The sequence below is a fragment of the Taudactylus pleione genome, unplaced genomic scaffold (assembly GCF_031769625.1).
Source record: "Taudactylus pleione unplaced genomic scaffold, aTauple2 ptg000042l, whole genome shotgun sequence".
Classification (NCBI taxonomy): Eukaryota; Metazoa; Chordata; class Amphibia; order Anura; family Myobatrachidae; genus Taudactylus; species Taudactylus pleione.
The window spans coordinates 1657594-1680963 of record NW_028284444.1 but is presented as its reverse complement, the minus strand read 5'-3'; the positions used below and the strand labels follow the sequence as shown (position 1 = coordinate 1680963).

The 23370-nt window shown below is 45.3% G+C and overlaps 1 protein-coding gene across 2 annotated transcripts in view; it reads right to left on the bottom strand.

The window, feature by feature from the left end:
* TTLL10 (tubulin tyrosine ligase like 10) overlaps positions 1-23370 on the bottom strand; it is a 133919-nt gene that overhangs the window by 97025 nt on the left and 13524 nt on the right. For both annotated transcript variants that reach the window (XM_088460081.1, XM_088460090.1), the window contains exon 2: positions 6534-6702. In XM_088460081.1, coding sequence (XP_088316207.1) covers positions 6534-6702 — 169 coding nt within the window. The remainder of the gene's footprint in view (positions 1-6533; positions 6703-23370) is intronic.

Genomic DNA, 23370 nt, shown 5'->3' with positions numbered 1-23370 from the left:
TTGTGAACATTAAGCACTCGCTGTGAATGTACAGTAAGTTGCTTGCTAATGTACCTTAGGACATGTTTGAGTCACTGTTGAGTACTTTGCATGCCCTTTTAGGAAGGTCATTAATCTCTAATCCATAATGTATAGAAGACAATATTAGAAGTTAGAACACATTTACCAGGAACAGTATGCTATTGGCCAAATTTACCTATATACAGCCATAAATATAAGGTACTATCTGTTCAAGTTATTAAGTTTTATTATGTGATGTTGTCCAAAAGTCCAGATTAGGCTCCCTGGGTCAAAATTCTGCCTGGCAACCCAAACCACTCCATTAGGCATGCCTGACCAATTGCCACCACTCTGTGAAGTTTTCAACCAAATCCATCCAGTGAATGGCCCAGAACAGGCTCCCTGGTCAAAGTTCTGCCTTGCACAGAACGCTGTGAGGTGTGACCGTGACCCCAATCACTCCATTAGGCATCCCAAACCAATTGCCACCCTTCTACAAAGTTTTCATCCAAATCCATCCAGTGGAAGGCCCAGAATAGGCTCCCACGGGTTAAAGTTCTGTCCAGAGTCCAGGGTCAAAGTTCTGCCCAGCATACTCCAACGGGAGGCCCGACCGGGTCCTCAACCCCCAAGTTCGTCTTCTGGGATCCAATGTTACCACTCTGTGAAGTTTTCATCTAAATTATGTGATGTTGTCCAAATCCATCCAGTGGAAGGCCCAGAAAAGGCTCCCTTGTTCAAAGTTCTGCCAAAGTGCACTCCGCCATGAGGTCTGACCAGGACCCCAATCACTCCATTAGGCTCCCAGACCAATTGCCACCCTGTGTGAAGTTTTCATCCAAATCCATCCAATGAAAGGCCCTGAACAGGCTCCCCGGGTCAAAGTTCTGCAAAGCGTCCCTGGGTCAAAATTCTGCTCAGTGTATACCAACGGGAGGTCTGATCGAGACCTCAATCCCCTAGTATGTCTTCTGGGATACATTGTTACCACTCTGGCATTAAGCATAGGCAAACTAGGCATTTGGAATGCCTAGGGGCATGCATTCCAAGACTAGTGTCAGCTCAGCTTGACAGCGGGCAGCAGCGGGACCGGGACGAGTGGACGACGCCGGCGGTCCTGCTCTGAACCGCCGACTCTCAGCTTAGCTACAATCGAATGGTAGCCTACAGCAGCGGGAGCGGGAAACAGCATAGACAATGGGGAAACCAGGCACTAACAAAAATGTCTGCTGGAGGAGGGCTGCTGCATATGCCCAATCGTAGCAGCTCCTCCTCCCATGGTCTTTTGCAGAGTCCAGCAGGCTGAGCCTGTCTGCAGCGAGACACACAGTACTGAGGTGAGCATAGAGTGATAAGCGCAAGCATGGTGTCTTTAATATCTGCAGAGTCCAGGCAGGCTGAGGTGATGAGGTCACAGTTTTATTGGTAGGGCGAGTGCAGTGCAGGGGGTGTGGGGAGGTTGGGGTGAAATAATGCATGGTATAATGATTAAGGGGCATTACTGTGTGGCATTATGTGTATAAGAGCATTAGTAATGCGTGGCATAATGTGTAAGGGGCATTACTGTGTGCATTATGTGTATGAGGGCATTACTAATGTGTGGCATAATGTGTAAGGGGTAGTTCTGTGTGGCATTGTGTATAAGGGGCGCCACTACTGTGTGGCATTATGTGCACAAGGTGCACTACTGTGTGCTGTAACATGTATAAAGAGCACTATTGTGTGGTGCAATGTGAATAAGGAGCAATATAGTGTGGTGTAATTTGAATAAGAAACAATATGGTGTGGTGTAATGTGAATAACGGACACTACTGTGTGACGCAATGTGAATAAGGGGTACTACTGTGAGGCATAATGTGTATAAGGTAAAGGGGTACTACTGTGTGGCATAATGTGAATAAAGGACACTACATGTAGTGCAATGTGAATAAGGGACACTACTGTGTGACATAACATGAATAAGGGACACTGGCCCTGATTCAGAGCCGGACGCTCTGACAGAGCGCTCGCTCTGAATCAGGGCCGTCCCTCCTACCTTTTGGAGCGGCCTCCTGGCCGCTCGCATAGCTGTGGGTGACCACCGATAGCTATAGCGAGCGGCCAAAATGATGGTCGCGATGGTCAAGACCATCGCGACCATCGGGCTTGCGACGAGACCCTTGCGGTAGGGTCTCACTGCCGCAAGCCCTGGAGTGATTTTGGCTCTGCTAGGTGATGGGTGCTGTGCTGGGAGAGGGATGCTGAGTAAGAGGCGGAACCAGCAGCTATGCTATGGGGCCAGCCAAAATCTTGCCTAGGGCATCAAATTTGAAAGGGCAGGCCTCTACCTAAGACACTCTCCAGTGATGGAACTACCAATGAAGCAGCCCGTGCAGCTGCTACAGGGCCAAATGGGGATGTAGTCGGCATCGGTGTGCGGGATGCCGACAATCTAAATAATAGTAAGTATCGGCGTGCTAGGGGGAGATTATGGTTAGGGTGCAGGGTTAGGGTTAGGCACTAGGGGGAGGGTTAGGTTTAGGAACCGGGCAGGGAGTGTTAGGATTAGGGTGCATGGAGGGGGAGATTAGGTTTATGCACTGGGGGGGATGTTAGGTTTAGGCAACGGGGAGCAGGGCCGGATTAACAATGGGGTGGGTGTAGCTAAAGCTCCAAGTCCTCCATTGAAAATAGGCCCACAGGATAAACTGCTGTGCAGACAGGAACAGGATTTTGTTTTCCTGTCACCACCAAAAGATCACTCACTTGCCGACAGCCTGGCTCTGAAGCATCGCTACTTCACCCCTCTCCACATTCTGTCAGCAGTCTGTCCAAAACGCCTGGCCACCCTCGGCCCGCCGAAGCCCCGATCAACCCGAAGCTCCGCCCCATATCCACCTGAAGCCCCGCCCCCTTTCCATTTGATGCTCCACACCAAATGAATGAAGCTCTGCTCCCTGAGTTCCTGGCCTGTGCCGTCCAAAGCTGTCCTGTGTCTTCCGATCACCTATAGCTCCACTCCTGGGTCATGTAAAGCCCCGCCCATTCACCTTCAACCCCTTTCTCAGCAATTAAGTAGGCAGCTGGGCACTGATGTCAGGAAAACAGTCAGTGCTGCAGCACAGAGGCTGAGTTGCCTACCTAGCATGGGAGGGAATGCAGCTGTCACTGGCCTTGCGGAGAAACCAACATGACCAGAATAACATCCCAACCGCCGGCATCCCAATGGTAAATAATGCATTTGAGGGGAGGGTTAGGCGCTAGGGGTAGGGTTAGGCTGCGGGGAGGAGGAGGCTAGGTTCAGGCACCGGGGAGGGAGGGTTTGGTTTAGCTAGAGAGGGAGGGTTAGGATACTGTTGACTATATTTCTCCTCCATCCTAAGGACCTGGACGTGATGTAGAGGGCGGAAGTGCAGTTGCATGCTCTCACAGCTCTGTTATCTCGTCTCAGCTGGAGTACCTGACCCCTTTATAGTGGAAATTTGTACCATTGCGGGCTCGTTTAGCTCGCCATGCTTTGGGCATAGTTTTTATTCCCATCTATGCACACATGGATAGTAACTGATGACGTCAGGGTTCGTTCGGTGAAGGGCATCTAGATGCTACCATTAGGATACTTACCGACATGTGAGGGTATTGTAACCCTGTCGGGATGCCGGCATCGAGATTCTGACCGGCGGGGTCCTGAGTGCGTGCATCCCATACCCAACATATATATATATATATATATATATATATACACTTGCTTGTACATGTTTAGTCGGACTACCACCGGTAATTCAGCGGGCACCCTTCACAGTACAACTCTATACACCCTAGTGAGTGCAGGTATTGGACTATCCTATATATATATATATATATATATATATAACTAATTTCAGCGCTAGGCCGGTGTATGAGGATGTGAAAATAAACAATAAAAATAAAAAACACCCTATATGGGTATAAGTCTTTTGAATAAGTCCGTGTGTCTTGCCTAGAAAAATCCACTCAAATTGGACGGCCAAAGCTCCTTGTTGTCAAGCACACAAACTCCTTCAATCTGAAAAATAACAAAAAACAAGGCACCTCCTAGTGCAATAACTGTGAAACAACACCAAAATTGTGTGAAGAGGGCTAAGAGTGAACCCGTATCATGTGCATAAAATTATGACAGCTTATCTCACGTCCTTTGTGAAGATCCTCATAAGGTCACTGACATCAGTAGTGTTTTTCACAGTTTTAATGGCAATCCAAAAACATAAAAATAGACATACTTAGTGCAACACAGTTGACAATTTTAGAGCTTCAATATTGCAAATGAATGCCCGTACATTAGAGATAGTAAAAAACAGCTTATCTGAGAATCAGCATATACTGTATAGCAATATTGAAGCTCTGGAATTGTAAACTGTGTTGCACTATGTATGTCTATTTTTATGTTTTTGGATTGTCATTAAAACTATGAAAAACACTACTGATGTCAGTGACCTTATGAGGATCTTCACAAAGGACATGAGATAAGCTGTCATAATTTTATGCACATGATACGGGTTCGCTCTTAGCCCTCTTCACACAATTTTGGTGTTGTTTCACAGTTATTGCACTAGGAGGCGCCCTTGTTTTTTGCTATTCTTCATATATATATACACAGTCAGGGTAGTCGCCAGAGTTAATCTCCAGAGATCCACGCTGCCTCCTGAGCCGGCGTGGATCTCTGGAGATTAACTCTGGCGACTACCCTGACTCTGTATCGGGAACCGTGTGATCCGTTGAAGCTAAGCTTGCTGTTTGAAACTTTTGATGTATGTGAGCAGATTTATTAATAAAGATTGTCTTTTTATTACTTCTCACGAGTGCGCTCTCCATGTTTATTGCATTTTCCAGATAATTGTCTCTTTTGGCTGAGAGTCGGGAAGCAGCAGCACTACATCTATGAGATATAGCTCTGGACATTGACTGTGGACTTTCTGCGCATTACTGAGTATTGTATAATATAATATTTATATACATATATAAATGTTGAGTACTGTAATGCACTTTATATTATATGGTAGTCACACACAATAGGCCCTTCATAATTTTCAGCTCCAGGCCCATGTGGACATTAATCTGACACTGCTGGGGAGGGGGTGTTAGGTTTAGGGTGTGGGGAGGGGGAGGTTAGGCTTAGGCACTAGGGGGGGAGGTTAGGGTTAGGCACCAGGGAGGGAAGGTTAGGGTAGGGGTAAGGAAAACACTTACCATTTGCTCCTATAGGTGTCGGGATTCTGGCTGTTTGGATGCCGTTGTCGGTATTCTGATCAGCGGCATCCCGACAGCCAGTATTTCATACCCGACCCGGCCAATTGATACTGGTGTCTGGTGCATCACCTCCAAGGGGCCCCCTCTGTTCTACTGTTGGGGCCAGTACGTGTGCAACAAAGCCCTGTTTGTATTTTACACTGCACTTCAAAAATGCTTTAAACAAATGAGCTCATTGTAACACTTTTACGTAGTTAACTGTTGATTTTAACGTCAACATTACTTCAACATTATGGGGGTATTCATGAAAACTTGGAGACAGATAAATTACCAACCAATCAGCTCCTGTCAGTTTACAGGCTGTGTTTGAAAAATAACAGTCAGGAGCTGGTACTTTGGACCTTATTCAGAGAGCGCTCGCAAGCGACTCAATGTTGGTCCACAGGGCATGCGCACGACGGAGACTGCTCTGTTGTGCGTATGCGCGAGCCCCCGCTAACGACGGATCACCCATCGTTAGCGGGCTCGAAGCAGACGGAGCGAGCTGTCGATGTTGATTGACAGCTCGCTCCATTTGCTGGGCGGGCAGGGGGCGTGCCCGGCAAAACGGAACGCTTGGAACGCTTGCCGTTTTGTGGGCGTCCCCACTGACATCATCAGTGATGTCAGTGGGGAGCTTCCTGCTCAAACAGAGCAGGAAGATCCCTGGGGCTTAAGGTTGACGAGACCCTACCCTAGGGTCTCGTCGTAAGCCCTGATGGTCGCGATGGTCTTGACCATCGCAACCATCTACCTTAGCGGTCGTTAGAGCTGTGGGTGTTAACCCACAGCCTAACGACCGACATGGAGGCGGCCGTTCATGATGCAAGCGGCCACCCTGTTTCTGAGCGACCGCTTGCATTCTACGACTGCCTCTGAATGAGGCCCTTTATCTTTCAAAATTGTATCTCTCTCCAAGCTTTAATGAATACCCCATGAGCCTGATTCAATAGCTGACACAGTGTCGATGCCGCACGGAGGTGGGCAATGTTTTAAGTCTATGTATGCGTCTGAGCTGCTATGGGCAACAGCTCCAATTCTAAAAACTCTCACTTTAGTAAATATACTCCATAAAGCTGGTGCAAGTTTCAGTGGTGCACCGAGATGGAGTAGCTCCACTGCAAGTGGGCATCTCAATGTGAGCAGAAGTGGTCGCGGCATTAGCATAAATACTCATACATAGTTCGGCAAAAGATGCAGCCATGGGTGGGTCTGCTTCCACCTCTGAATCAATCCCTATATTTCTCATCCACTGTTCCCTATATACAAAACATAAACATAAAGGTACTTACAACTGTGCCCCATTGCTGCCCCCAATGTAGAAGTATGATCCAGGCCCTCGTGGGTCTTCTAGTTTCTTCTCTGTTAGATGAGATAGTTCAGAGGAAATCTTTTGGTTAACTGTGGATGTTTCCATTTTAGCTGTCTCTAGATGTTCTGTATCGGAGGACTCACATCCAGCTGTTCAGGGTAAAACAAATGATAAGATACATGCCAAGCTGTGCAATCCATTAATTTGTGCAGAGACTAACACTCTCCTGCGGAGCTATTTATCAACCATGTATCTCTCTGTGCCAGCCACTGACATTTTCATCCTGAGACCTCATGTCAGCAGCAAATACTGGCTCTCACATCAGCAAGGATAAGAATTGTTGCATTCTGAATATAATGCAATCATCGTGTTGACGTTACTGTGGGAAGAATGGTTATGGACACTTACAACCTATACATATAGTATATAGTTGTTATATAATGAGCTTTTCTGGATCCCAGTGATGATGTACAGCAATGAGAGAGTTTAGCAAAAGTGGATTATTACGTAAGATTATTTATGTTTGTTGTTTGCCGCTGGGGGAATCGGTATGATTTACCGCCGGGCCCATGCCCGGCATTGGAATCCCGGCAGCGGCATCGCGGCAGAGGAGAAAATCCCGATCGTCCTAAGGAAAGTATTGACTAATCTATTTCTACCCCCTAACCCTCCCTTAGGGGTGCCTAACCCTAACCTTCCCCCCCCCAGTGCCTAACCCTAATCCCCCCTCTAAGTGCCTAAACCTAACCTCCCCTTCCCCGCCGCCTAAACCTAAGTCCCCCGGGGGGGTGCCTAACCCTAACCTCCCCCCGGGTGTGCCTAACCCTAACTCCCCCTTCCCCTAGCCTGAACCTAACCCTCCCGGGGGGTGCCTATCCCTAAGCCCCCCCGGGAGCACTAAACCTAACCCCCCCCCCGCACACGGCTGTCCGCGCCCCTGGTGCCCGGCTTACCTTCGATCGGTAAGCCGGGTGTCAGGCTCCCGGCTTAGGTAAAATGACAGGCGTCGGGATTTCGACGCCTGTCATTTAACTCTTGCTGGGATATGACAGTCGGGAAGCCGGCTGTCGGGATTAGGTCCACCGGCTTCCCGACTGCATACCCTGCTGGGCACCTGTTCTCAGCATTTGCAGGGTTACATTGACCCTGTGTGGGGGCCCACCCTGTGCTACCGCTCCTTCCTTAATCCGGCCACTGACATTTTCATCCTGAGACCTCATGTCAGCAGCAAATACTGGCTCTCACATCAGCAAAGATAAGAATTGTTGCATTCTGAATATAATGCAATCATCGTGTTGACGTTACTGTGGGAAGAATGGTTATGGACACTTACAACCTATACATATAGTATATAGTTGTTATATAATGAGCTTTTCTGGATCCCAGTGATGATGTACAGCAATGAGAGAGTTTAGCAAAAGTGGATTATTACGTAAGATTATTTATGTTTGTTGTTTGCCGCTGGGGGAATCGGTATGATTTACCGCCGGACCCATGCCCGGCATTGGAATCCCGGCAGCGGCATCGCGGCAGAGGAGAAAATCACGATCGTCCTAAGGAAAGTATTGACTAATCTATTTCTACCCCCTAACCCTCCCTTAGGGGTGCCTAACCCTAACCTCCCCCCCCCAGTGCCTAACCCTAATCCCCCCTCTAAGTGCCTAAACCTAACCTCCCCTTCCCCGCCGCCTAAACCTAAGTCCCCCGGGGGGGTGCCTAACCCTAACCTCCCCCCGGGTGTGCCTAACCCTAACTCCCCCTTCCCCTAGCCTGAACCTAACCCTCCCGGGGGGTGCCTATCCCTAAGCCCCCCCGGGAGCACTAAACCTAACCCCCCCCCCCGCACACGGCTGTCCGCGCCCCTGGTGCCCGGCTTACCTTCGATCGGTAAGCCGGGTGTCAGGCTCCCGGCTTAGGTAAAATGACAGGCGTCGGGATTTCGACGCCTGTCATTTAACTCTTGCTGGGATATGACAGTCGGGAAGCCGGCTGTCGGGATTAGGTCCACCGGCTTCCCGACTGCATACCCTGCTGGGCACCTGTTCTCAGCATTTGCAGGGTTACATTGACCCTGTGTGGGGGCCCACCCTGTGCTACCGCTCCTTCCTTAATCCGGCCCTGCACAGATGATTATCCCAAAGATGTAATAAACAGAAATTTCATTTTGTTAGTGACAAAGGTGCCCATCCACTTGCCGATAACACTGAGTGATTGCACGATTACGACATCGTAATCGTGCAATCGCTCAGTTATCGGCTGCGCATCGGGCATTTAAATGTCTAAAACGACCAGCGAGGCGCATGCCCGCTGGTCGTTTCCGACATCTATCATCGCCCGAACCTGACGGTCAACCTGACGACCGTCATCAGGATGCCCATGTTCTGAACGTCTGAACGTTCAGTGTATGCACTTCACCCCTAGGGAGATGACGGCACTATTACGATGTCGTAATCGTGCCGTTATCCCTGTATCTACAAGTGGATGGGCACCTTTACCTGCATGTTTGAGCAAATATAAATGTTGTGGGATTCAGTATGATTGACCGCCGTCCGCATGGCCGGCGGTTCAAATCCCGACAGCGTCATCCCGGCAGCAGTGAAAATCCCAAGGTAAGTATTCTCTAACCTAATTCTATCCCCTAACCTTCCCTTAGGGATGCCTAACCCTAACCTCCCCCCCAAGTGCCTAACCCTAAACCCTAATCCCCCCTCTAAGTGCCTAAACCTAACCCCCCCTTCCCCGCCACCTAAAGCTTAGTCCCCCGGGGTGGGGTGCCTAACCCTAACCTCCCCCCGGGGTTGCCTAACCCTATGCCTCCCTTCCCCTAGCCAAACCCTAAACGCCCGGCGGGGGTGCCTAACCCTAAATCTCCCCCCCCCCCCCGGGAACCCTAAACCTAACCCTCTGTCCGTGCCCGGCTTACCTGCGGTAGGGTCTCGCTGCCACAAGCCCTGGAGTGATTTTGGCTCTATCAGAGCCAAAATCACTCCCACTGACATCACTAGTGATGTCAGTGGGGCCGGACTCAGACGGTAGGCGTTCCCATGGGAATGCCTCCGTCTGGCAACCACGCCCCCGGCACGCCCACTAAAGGGGGCGTGCTGTCACTCACCATCGACAGCACGCCCCCTTTAGTGCGAGACCCATAACGACGGCTTGGCCGTCGTTATTCGGGTCTCGCGCATGCGCACGATGGAGCTCCCTCCGTCGTGCGCATGTGCATTGGGGGAACATCGACCCGCTTGCGAGCGTCCTGCGCTCGCGAGCGGGTCTGAATGACCCCCTCAGTTCTCAATGTTCACAGCTAACAGACAATTATGTTGCATAAAGGGGAGAATTTGGTCAGCAAGAGGATAACAGGGACATAACCTAAATTAGACTGGGAAGCTTAGGTTTGGGGTGGGAGGTATGAAGGGTTCAGTCAGCAGTTCCCACTCAACACTAGCTCTTGATTACTGAAGTGGGCGCAGTCTACATGGAACCAATATAAACCAGCAAATACAGAAGGATTTAATGTTTTGTAGGCTATTTATACATTTTCTCCTAGCGAGAGTGAATAGGGAGGGCGTGTTGTTTATTTAACAGCTTCCCTAAAACATGTATGATAACTTTTTTTCACTTAACTCTTTTAGGTAAAATGGAGAGAAGATTTATGAATCCGTATCCAGAGTCAAGTTACAACCAAATAGGTTCCCAGACAGTATTGTAGTTTTGCCTCCCCCTCCCCCCTTTCAAGTGTCCACAGTACCTCAATACATTAATTAATGCCATATACATATAAATATCAGCTGCTGATAAAAAAGATGTAATTACGTTGGCAGTTAGTGGCAGCTGGTATGACCTCTGACCTCTGACCCCCACCCACCAGGGTCAGAGATGTCGCTTCCACAGTGTTTCTGGCATAACACACATCTACAGTCTCCAGCCTGCTGTTATTCCCATACACACTGATCACATACCACCTCATGATGACCACACAGGCACTGATGAAAATGAACTAATAACTACATCACAACCATAAATGTAAAACAGTATAGAAGATAGAAAAAAGGTACATGGAGATGCACAGGCAAGGTTGCCTAGCCTCCCGATTCGGTCGGGAGCCTCCTGTTAATCAGATGCAGCTTCCGGCCCCCCGGAAAGGCAGGCAAGCCCCTGCCCCCCCCAAGATTAACTGTTAAACCCCCACTGCTGGGGGGGGAGGGGGGGCGGTGACGCGATTCTCACTGAATCGCCTGATTTTGGCCCCGCCCCCTGCTTCACATTGCCTGTACTATCTGCATTGTGTAGTGAGGGCAAGGCCAAAATCACGTGATCGTGTGACCCCGCTCCTGTCACGCCTACAAACTGCAGTCATCTGCCCGGCCACGCCCTCTTTTGCCGGCCACGCCCCCGTGCCCTGCCGATCTGGCTGCTCCCTCCCGGAAGGAGCAGCCAGAAAGTTGGCAACTATGTGCACAGGCCACATACCGTCCCCAGGAGGATGTGAGAATGTCATAAAAAGTACAATAGTAAATAAAGATTTAAAAAAATGGTACTGCTGAGGATAATCTATATAAAGAAAATCGAATATTGATAAAAAATATGTCGTCACATTGATGCATGTATGTACATTGACCCTAATGTGCATGTACGCGCCTACCCCTGAGTCATAAGCTCCCCACAACCCCGTTCTTGCTCACCCCTGAACAAATACAAAATAATTACACTAATACACTAATAAAAATTACAAACACTATCCAATCATGCATACAAGGATGTCAGGTCCACTGTGCACACACTCATGTACCAATGCAGTAACTTGCACAGTGGGCCTGGTTTAGAGTTGCACGCAGAGGCTTTTCTTAATACTGAGAAACTTACTTGCAGCGTCTTACAGAGGTACATCTCTGTCTTGTGCGTCTTTAAACCCTCAATCAGATACACCATTGTAACTTGCACCAGCCGACAGCAGGTGCAGTTTCTGAATCTAAGAATAGCCTCCTGTGCGTCGTTGCACGTAGCCGCTTACTGCAGCATGTCTCCGTCTGCTTATACACCCCGTCACCTCCCAGCAATGCGTTCAAATCTGTTCTGCGGCTCTGTGCAGTAACAATCGTGATGCATGCGCAGTGAGACTCCGACGTGAATAGCGGCACACAGTGCGACTCTGAAGCAGGCACAGTGTCTGTTCGGTGAGACAACAACTGATGAACTGAAGACGGGTACACAGGGGAGGAGATACTGAGGTCTAAATAAAAAGGAGAGGGAGAGGGGAAATAAGAGCAAAAAAAAATAAAGGAGTAGGAGAGAAACAGACACATACACAGAGGAGCAGGAGAGAAACAGACACATACACAGAGGGTCGGGAGAGAAACAGAGACACATACACAGAGGGACAGGAGAGAAACAGAGACACATACACAGAGGAGCAGGAGAGAAACAGACACATACACAGAGGGTCGGGAGAGAAACAGAGACACATACACAGAGGGTCAGGAGAGAAACAGACACATACACAGAGGGTCAGGAGAGAAACAGACACATACACAGAGGGGCAGGAGACAAACAGTGACATACACAGAGGGTCAGGAGAGAAAGAGACACATACACAGAGGGGCAGGAGAGAAACAGACACATACACAGAGGAGCAGGAGAGAAACAGACACATACACAGAGGGGCAGGAGAGAAACAGACACAAAGAGGGACAGGAGAGAAACAGAGACACATACACAGAGGGTCAGGAGAGAAACAGACACATACACAGAGGGGCAGGAGAGAAACAGACACATACACAGAGGGGCAGGTGAGAAACAGAGACATACACAGAGGGGCAGGAGAGAAACAGACACATGCACAGAGGGGCAGGAGAGAAGCAGACACATACACAGAGGGGCAGGAGAGAAACAGAGACACATACACAGAGGGTCAGGAGAGAAACAGACACATACACAGAGGAGCAGGAGAGAAACAGACACATACACAGAGAAACAGGAGAGAAACAGACACATACACAGAGGGTCAGGAGAGAAACAGAGACATACACAGAGAAGCAGGAGAGAAACAGACACATACACAGAGGGGCAGGAGAGAAACAGACACATACACAGAGGGGAAGGAGAGAAACAGACACATACACAGAGGGGCAGGAGAGAAACGGACACATACACAGAGGAGCAGGAGAGAAACAGACACATACACAGAGGGACAGGAGAGAAACAGACACATACACAGAGGGTCAGGAGAGAAACAGAGACATACACAGAGGAGCAGGAGAGAAACAGGGACATACACAGAGGAGCAGGAGAGAAACAGACACATACACAGAGGGGCAGGAGAGAAACAGACACATACACAGAGGAGCAGGAGAGAAACAGACAAATACACAGAGGAGCTGGAGAGAAACAGACACATACACAGAGGAACAGGAGAGAAACAGACACATACACAGAGGGGCAGGAGAGAAACAGAGACATACACAGAGGGGCAGGAGAGAAACAGACACATACACAGAGGAGCAGGAGAGAAACAGACACAAACACAGAGGGTCAGGAGAGAAACAGACACATACACAGAGGGTCAGGAGAGAAACAGACACATACACAGAGGAGCAGGAGAGAAACAGACACATACACAGAGGGACAGGAGAGAAACAGAGACACATACACAGAGGGTCAGGAGAGAAACAGACACATACACAGAGGGTGGGGAGAGAAACAGACACATACACAGAGGAGCAGGAGAGAAACAGACATACACAGAGGGTCAGGAGAGAAACAGACATACACAGAGGGTCAGGAGAGAAACAGACACATACACAGAGGGTCAGGAGAAAAACAGACACATACACAGAGGAGCAGGAGAGAAACAGAGACATACACAGAGGGTCAGGAGAGAAACAGACACATACACAGAGGGGCAGGAGAGAAACAGACACATACTCAGAGGGGCAGGAGAGAAACAGACACATACACAGAGGGGTAGGAAAGAAACAGACACATGCACAGAGGGTCAGGAGAGAAACAGAGACATACACAGAGGGTCAGGAGAGAAATAGACACATACACAGAGGGTCAGGAGAGAAACAGAGACGTACACAGAGGGTCAGGAGAGAAACAGACACGTACACAGAGGGGCAGGAGAGAAACAGACAGGTACACAGAGGGGCAGGAGAGAAATAGACACGTACACAGAGGAGCAGGAGAGAAACAGACACATACACAGAGGGGCAGGAGAGAAACAGAGACATACACAGAGGAGCAGGAGAGAAACAGACACATACACAGAGGGTCAGGAGAGAAATATACACAAACACAGCGGGTCAGGAGAGAAACAGACACATACACAGAGGGTCAGGAGAGAAACAGACACATACACAGAGGGTCAGGAGAGAAACAGAGACATACACAGAGGAGCAGGAGAGAAACAGACACATACACAGAGGGGCAGGAGAGAAACACATACACAGAGGGGCAGGAGAGAAACTGAGACAAACACAGAGGAGCATTAGAGAAACAGACACATACACAGAGGGGCAGGAGAGAAACAGACACATACACAGAGGAGCAGGAGAGAAACAGACACATACACAGAGGGGCAGGAGAGAAACAGAGACATACACAGAGGGGCAGATGAGAAACAGACACATACACAGAGGGGCAGGAGAGAAACAGAGACACATACACAGAGGGGCAGGAGAGAAACAGACACATACACAGATGGGCAGGAGAGAAACAGACACATACACAGAGGAGCAGGAGAGAAACAGACATACACAGAGGGTCAGGCGAGAAACAGTCACATACACAGAGGAGCAGGAGAGAAACAGACACATACACAGAGGGTCAGGAGAGAAACAGACACATACACAGAGGAGCAGGAGAGAAATAGAGACATACACAGATGGTCAGGAGAGAAACAGACACATACACAGAGGGGCAGGAGAGAAACAGACACATACACAGAGGGGCAGGAGAGAAACAGACACATACACAGAGGGGCAGGAGAGAAACAGACAAATACACAGAGGGGCAGGAGAGAAACACACATACACAGAGGGGCAGGAGAGAAACAGAGACATACACAGAAGGGCAGGAGAGAAACAGAGACATACACAGAGGGACAGGAGAGAAATAGAGACATACACAGAGGGTCAGGAGAGAAACAGACACATACACAGAGGGTCAGGAGAGAAACAGAGACATACACAGAGGGGCAGGAGAGAAACAGAGACACATACACAGAGGAACAGGAGAGAAACAGACACATACACAGAGGAGCAGGAGAGAAACAGAGACACATACACAGAGGGGCAGGAGAGAAACAGCCACATACACAGAGGGGCAGGACAGAAACAGAGACATACACAGAGGGGCAGGCGAGAAACAGACACATACACAGAGGGGCAGGCGAGAAACAGGCACATACACAGAGGGGCAGGAGAGAAACAGACACATACACAGAGGGGCAGGAGAGAAACTGACACATACACAGAGGGGCAGGAGAGAAACAGACACATACACAGAGGGGCAGGAGAGAAACAGAGACATACACAGAGGGACAGGAGAGAAACAGACACATACATAGAGGGGCAGGAGAGAAACAGACACATACACAGAGGGGCAGGAGAGAAACAGGCACATACACAGAGGGGCAGGAGAGAAACAGAGACACATACACAGAGGGTCAGGAGAGAAACAGAGACACATACACAGAGGGTCAGGAGAGAAACAGACACATACACAGAGGGGCAGGAGGGAAACAGAGACATACACAGAGGAGCAGGAGAAAAACAGAGACATACACAGAGGGTCAGGAGAAAAACAGACACATACACAGAGGGTCAGGAGAGAAACAGACACATACACAGAGGAGCAGGAGAGAAACAGAGACACAGACACAGAGGGACAGGAGAGAAACAGAGACACATACACAGAGGGTCAGGAGAGAAACAGACACATACACAGAGGGTCAGGAGAGAAACAGACACATACACAGAGGAGCAGGAGAGAAACAGACACATACACAGAGGAGCAGGAGAGAAACAGAGACACATACACAGAGGAGCAGGAGAGAAACAGACACATACACAGAGGGGCAGGAGAGAAACAGACACATACACAGAGGGACAGGAGAGAAACAGACACATACACAGAGGGGCAGGAGAGAAACAGACACATACACAGAGGAGCAGGAGAGAAACAGACACATACACAGAGGAGCAGGAGAGAAACAGACACATACACAGAGGAGCAGGAGAGAAACAGAGAAACATACACAGAGGGACAGGAGAGAAACAGAGACACATACACAGAGGGGCAGAAGAGAAACAGACATACACAGAGGGGCAGGAGAGAAACAGACACATACACAGAGGAGCAGGAGAGAAACAGACACATACATTGAGGGTCAGGAGAGAAACAGAGACATACACAGAGGAGCAGGAGAGAAACAGACACATACACAGAGGGTCAGGAGAGAAACAGACACATACACAGAGGAGCAGGAGAGAAACAGACACATACACAGAGGAGCAGGAGAGAAACAGAGACACATACACAGAGGGACAGGAAAGAAACAGACACATACACAGAGGAGCAGGAGAGAAACAGACACATACATTGAGGGTCAGGAGAGAAACAGAGACATACACAGAGGGGCAGGAGTGAAACAGACACATACACAGAAGGGCAGGAGAGAAACAGACACATACACAGAGGGGCAGGAGAGAAACAGAGAGATACACAGAGGGACAGGAGAGAAACAGACACATACACAGAGGAGCTGGAGAGAAACAGAGACATACACAGAGGGGCAGGAGAGAAACAGACACATACACCATGGAGCAGGAGAGAAACAGAGACACATACACAGAGGGTCAGGAGAGAAACAGACACATACACAGATGAGCAGGAGAGAAACAGACACATACACAGAGGGGCAGGAGAGAAACAGACACATACACAGAGGGGGAGGAGAGAAACAGACACATACACAGAGGGTCAGGAGAGAAACAGAGGCACCCCCCGTGGAGCGCACAGATACTGGTTTTATTTTAATTTTTAAGGCTGTGTGACCACTCCTCCTTACATTAGGTCATACCCCCTTCCCGTAACTTGGCTTATTCAGGCTCTCTACAACCCTACATGCGATGACAATGACAAAACAGGTGCATTATTGAGGAGATGCAAATATTTGTACCACCATAATACTTGTTAAATTGGCTTCCCTAATCACGGGTACAACTTAGAATCAGTACAGTAATCACTGTTAATAACAATGTTTTCACCAGCAGTAACCCATTGATTGAATTGGGCAAAGTGAAAATGTCTTTTATAACGTTTATTTTTTAAAATGTTTTTTTTGTAATGATCCCATTGAAATATTCTTTGGCAACATGTCTTTTTGAACATACAGTACATAGTTATGCCCTATAATTCAGCCAAATTGCAAATAGGAGTGCAGGAGGTGTCATACTAATAAGTAGTGTGGATATTAGAGCTAAGAAAATAGACGTACAGTAGTCATTGATTAAGATAACCTACTATCAAACTGGAAAAATGTACAGACCTGGGGACTAACAGAAGCCACTGCCCTTGTGTGAGCCATAAAAAAAATTACAAAGAATGTTCTAAAGGATTCTAACACTTTAAGGGTTTTACAAAAGGATTCATAACCAATTATTGGTGGCATACCCTCCCACAGAGGATTACCTGGGGAAACAGATCTGGAGGAATAAGTAACTCACCTTCCAGTGACAAATGTCAAATGTAAAGACATATAAAAGGCAACAACCGAGGATCAAGTGCTAAAGAAAATTATAGAGCCAATGCTTGAAGGATTGCTGTAAAGTAAAGTGCATTCCGTAAGCAAAGAGTTTTGGCACTTACGGAGCATGTTGTCAGCTGTAAATGAGTGCATTCTTCTGAGTGACAGGATAGTGACTACCGAGTGTACACAAGAGAAACATAGACCAAAATACATCATGGTCACTTGGGAATGGTATTGATCAAGACACGTGCCAATGATTGAGTTTTCTGGCCACGCGTAAATGAGAACATTGAGGCGTTGATAGCAACTTGTCAAATGCCAAGAAAATAAAAAAGAAACAGCAAAATCCATTGACGCCTTGAGGAATTTGGCAAGGTGAAAGGCAGGTTGTGGGATCAGTGCTGTAACAGAATAAAGGCTAGTGACTGAACCAATTTATAACTGGCAAAGGGTGCAAATAAGGAAAGAGACTCAGGGCCTGATTCAGCAAGGATTACACGGCTGCGTTCGCACGCACCCACTAACTGCGATAATATGCTAATGAATGCAATCGCACAGCAACTGCAGCACTATACCAAGACGCCCATCACTGTATAATGCCGCCCACTTCCCATGACATGCAACCGCAAGTCAGCAAAAACATCGGTAACATTGAGTAACATCGGAACCATTCACACATTTGTGGTTGACCTGACCCTACCGCACAAACTGCTAAACTTCCTGTCGCCATCTAGACCTCTGCCAGCGTATACAATCGCAGGGGCTTGATTATGCACGCCCCTGTAACGGCGTTAAACACACAGGCACGGCTGCGTTTCTCTGACCACCTCCCGTCATGAGCCCCAAACAAACACTTCCTGTCAATCACTGTGTGAAGACTCTACATGCTCACTGCAGACGCTTCCCGATTGCAGCAGCCGGTTTGCACACGCGCACTGTGATACATACGTATGCGCAGATTGCAAACATCAACCAGCTGCGTGCGAACACAGCTGTGCGGTCCTTGCTGAATCAGGCCCTCAGTACAAATACAAAAAATAAAATAAAAATGGAAAGTTTATAAACTACTAAAAGTAGTTTATATTATCATTATATTTTAGTAAGGCACATACAACATAATGATAAGCATAGCAGAGCCTTAAAAAGTATAACAGTAGCCTCAAGTAATCTGGGAGATACGCATCCCTATGTATACAGTAGAATGGGTTTGACCCCGTCGCACAAGAATTGTAGAGTATGATATTTATTTTTAAATTTCCCCACAATATCCTGTTTGTATGATCAAAGGAAGGGGGGTGCTACCACGGGCACGTTAGGAAATATCAAAGCAACTGAAGAAGAAAACTGAAATGTCCAAAAGGTGGTGCACTAGAGAATTCTTATACAGGTTGAGTCTCCCATATCCAAAATGCTTGGGATCAGGGGTATTTTGAATAACGGAATATTCCATATTTTGGAATATTTGCATATCATAATGAAATATCTTGGGAATGGGTCCCAAATATACACACAGAATGCATTTATGTGTTATATACACCTTATACACACAGCCTGCAGGTACTTTTATACAATATTTTAAATACTTTTGAGGCTCAAGCAAAGTTTGTGTACAGAAATGAAATTAATTTATGTTTCATTTACACCTTATACACACAGCCTGAAGGTAATTTTATACAATATTTTTAAGAATTTGTGCTTTAGACAAAGTTCGTGTACATTGAACCATCAAAAATCAAAGTTTTCATTATCTCAGTCATGCCAAAATAATTCCGTATTTCGGAATATTCCGTATATCGGAATATTTGGATATGGGAGACTCAACCTGTATTGAATTAAAACATAACTTTTATTATTATTCAATAATATCAAAAAATTGAACAGCAAAAATTGGTTAAAAATAAAGAATGTGACAAAGAATAGAATAAGTGTATTAAAATTAATGCGGCGTCCTCGCTACACTCCCAAATCTTTTACTACCAATTAAATGTCGTTATTGATTCCTATCTATATTATCAAATAATATGTGCCTTCACATTTGGAATGGCAGATTTTATAGGTTAGAAAAATAATGCCATATAGTAGATCAGCCAGTATCTGGTGTATTGTATTCAAAAGTGACAATTAGTCAAAGATAGTTTCTAGTGAAACACTCAGTTCTATTTGATTCTTTGCACTGAATAACAGGGATTTGTTTTTTCAATGCAGAATATTGAACTGTTTATGTACTAAGAGTATATCTATTATTGTACATACTCTTGTCAATAAAGTATTGATAAGTGGTTCTACTGAAACATTATTTTCCTAATAGTGAATAATTGTTCAGGTGTGATTGATGTTTTCACATATCAGTTCACATTAATTAGGAATAGATGGTACCATATATCCTATAGGGCGTTTAATCAGACTTGCACAAACTTTTGTTCACTCAAATATATATTGTCTGGTTTTTAATAAAAGTGCCTTCTGGGAAATAAATATGAAAATCGTTATTGAATATATTATCTATAAGCCTCCGTCTTTCACACTGGCAATAGAAATCCAGTGGAAACGAACATATGTAGTTAGATATACTGTTGTATTGTCGTCTCCTGTTTATATGCACTGTAAGAGAGTTCCTATAATAGGTCTCTCATATATTTAATCAGACAGTAGTTCACAAACAACAGTATTATATCTATAGCCTAACATGGCTCACAGTGTCAGTATAAATTCAATATTACAGCCCTCTCAGGAAGCCTGACATAAATTGTACTATCAGGTTCAAGTTGCATATGAATCTTTTCTCCGATTCTAACTGGCTTATCATCTCATTTAAACATAATTTAGTAACATAATGGGAGAAGCGAGGCGCGCCGCTCTACCGACGCAGCGTTTCGCTAGAAGCTTTTTCAAGGCAAAAAAAGTATGTATACAGTAGGACTGTATATAGTAATTGGGAACAGACAATGAATAAATTAAACATTTATAAATAATAAGGAAATTCAAGACAAGTAAACTCACTCTGGGTTATAGCATAAAATAGCTTTTGAATTCATTTTATCATTTAAAACACACTTATCAAGAGATTGCATTTTCTGCAAAGAACACATACAAAATGGCAGCGCTAGAATATGTAACCATTCAGTAAAATATTAAATCAATTTATTATAAATGAATAAAATAGGTCAGTAATACATATGAGATGTGGTGAATAACATAACAATGCCTATACAGGTAGCAGGTATGAGCAGGTATGAGCTGTTTTTCCACTTTTGATGAAAGATTTCAGAGGAGGCAGACATATTTTTCGAAATGGGATAACCCAATAGGGGAGAAGAAAGAGGAAAGTAATTGTGAATTAAAAGATGAAGTTTTTAAATTAGAGGATTTGCTCAAATCAGAACTTAAGCACTGGTTATATAGTACTAATTTACAAAAATATTTAGATAGAAAAATAATCCCGAAAGGATTAAGATTATTCAAGCCATCTATCTTTCAGAATGATAATGAATATCAAAAGGAGTGGGAGAAAATTTTGGATAAATGTTCTCTGTCATTGATTGAGTTGATAATTTCTTATAGATCAAATAAAGTAAAAACATTAGAAAAAGAAATTGAAATATTAAAGACTAAATTGGAACCATGGAGCCAGACGAGAGAGTTTAAAGAGAGAGATAAAACAACTATGGAAAAAATATCTAAGTTGGAACAAACATTGATAGACACTAAATTTAGAAAGCTCCAACGTGATATAAATGATTTATAGGGATGGAAAGGTTCGAACATACAAAGATAAAATTACATTTTCCCAGTACCAGCGTAAAGAGGGAAAATGGGAACATGACAATTGGATATCTACCCTTGAACTACCATCATATAGAGCACTAAATAGGCCTTATGCGTGGAGACAGAGAGTCCTCTCTGATAAACGCAGACCCAGGAACTCTGGATATGCAAGTAGGTTCAATAATGAAATGGGTGGATACGATAGAGATGTAGATAGAGCCAATGGAATGGGAGCCAGACTCAAATCTAAACCATTCCATCTGAAAATACGGATGATTATTCATTTGATATTTTTTTAGAGCAGCGGACAAGGAGATTCCCAAAAGAACTCCAAGCTTCCGACCACTGGAAATCAAGAACACCAAAAAGAAGACAAAGTCTAAGCTTAGAGGGGGGAGGAAACAGAGATACAGGAAATTAAAAGCTACAAAAAGGAAAAACCTAGAACAAAACATCTTCAATCTATCCACTAAACAGTTGTCACAAAGTGAGATATCGATACTCAGCATAGGTTTGAATTTTTCTCCATCCACGACTCCCAATATATTTGATTTATTTGTAGAGCTCAACAGGTTTGTCAGAACCCTATGCCGAAAGAAATATTTTGCTACACAACAGCTAAATAAAAATCAGGATAAAGCGGCACCAATATTATTGGATTTTGGTGACATTCCAGCAATTAATGCCTTAAATGGATTATGGGAAGTAAATAATTGTGGACCACTTGTTGAGACACAAAAACTCTTTGACATCAATGTGAATGGGGAAAATTCAAACAAAGATCTGAATTTTATCCAATAAAATCAAAGGGGACTAGTATAGAAAGTTTCTATAAAACGACTCTAGATGACTTTAAACATATGTGCAAAAAAATTGATCCATCCCGACCACAAAAAAGATCCAATTTGAATAAATGGGAAAGAAAAGCCATCATTAATCTAATGAGGGATACCTCGATCATCATAAAAGAAGCAGATAAGTGGGGGGGGTCTTGTAATACAGGAAAGAGTTGACTATAAAAAAGAGGCTACACGACAACTAGAAGACCCATTGGTCTACGAGAAACTTACCAATGACCCCCACAAATAGATTTTTAGTGGAATTGCAAGTGCTATTAGAAGGAGCGGTTTTAGATGAGGTTATCTCCAGAATAAGAACAAGAATTTCGGTTCTTGTTCACTATTCACCCTTCAGTTCCTATTTATTATCACTTACCCAAAATTCACAAATCACTCACTTCACCCCCTGGGCGACCTATTATTTTGGGTATTAATTCTTTATCATCCAATATTTCTTTTTATGTTGATTAGTTTTTACAACCACGGGTGTCCACACTTAAATCACACATTAAAGACACAACTCACTTTTTACAGCTAATTCAGAATATTATATGGAAAGATTCCTATAGCTTTCTGACTTTGGATGTCCAAAGTCTTTATTCCAATATTCCTCATGATTTAGGTATACAAGCTATTACTAAAAGAGTGGACTTGGACAATGACCTTACAAAGAGACATAGGACTTTTATTTTGGATTCCATTTCTTATATTTTGCACCACAATTATTTTTTATTTTTGCACACTTATTATTTACAGGTGTTAAGGACGGCCATGGGGACCAGGTTCACATTGAGTGATGCCAATCTATACATGGGTGAGGTGGAGGAGCACCTAGTGTGGGGCTAGGGCTTCGGCGCGAACCTGGTCCTCTATGGCCATTATATTGATTACCTTTTTATTATTTGGGATGGGGATCACATTTCTGCACAGATTTTTGTCACTTCACATTAATTAAAATTTATATAATTTGAAATTCATATATACATACCACAAGAGCCAAATTAATTTCTTGGATTTAACTTTAGAGGTCAAGAATAACAAAATTTGTACCTCAAATTATTCAAAAGAGGTAGGAAGGGATGCTTATTTGCATTATAAAAGTGCTCATTACTTCCCATGGAAGATAAACATTCCAAAGGGGCACTTACTCAGTTTAAAACGAAACTGCTCAGAACCAGAAGCTTTTAAGAGACAAGCGAATTATATGATCGAGTCATTCTCCCAAAGGAATATCCTGATACGATTGTGAAAAATAGCACTTGTAGAGGTACTAGTCCTAGATAGAAATAAACTTTTAGAAAAGAAACCAAAAATACAAGATCCTGTAGATATCAGGGAAGTGGCATTTATATCTACCTATAATGATCATTATTATGAAATTAAAAATATTATATGGAAACATTATAACATCCTAAGACAAGATCATGTATTAAAGGAATGTATTCCAGAAAAACCTGTACATA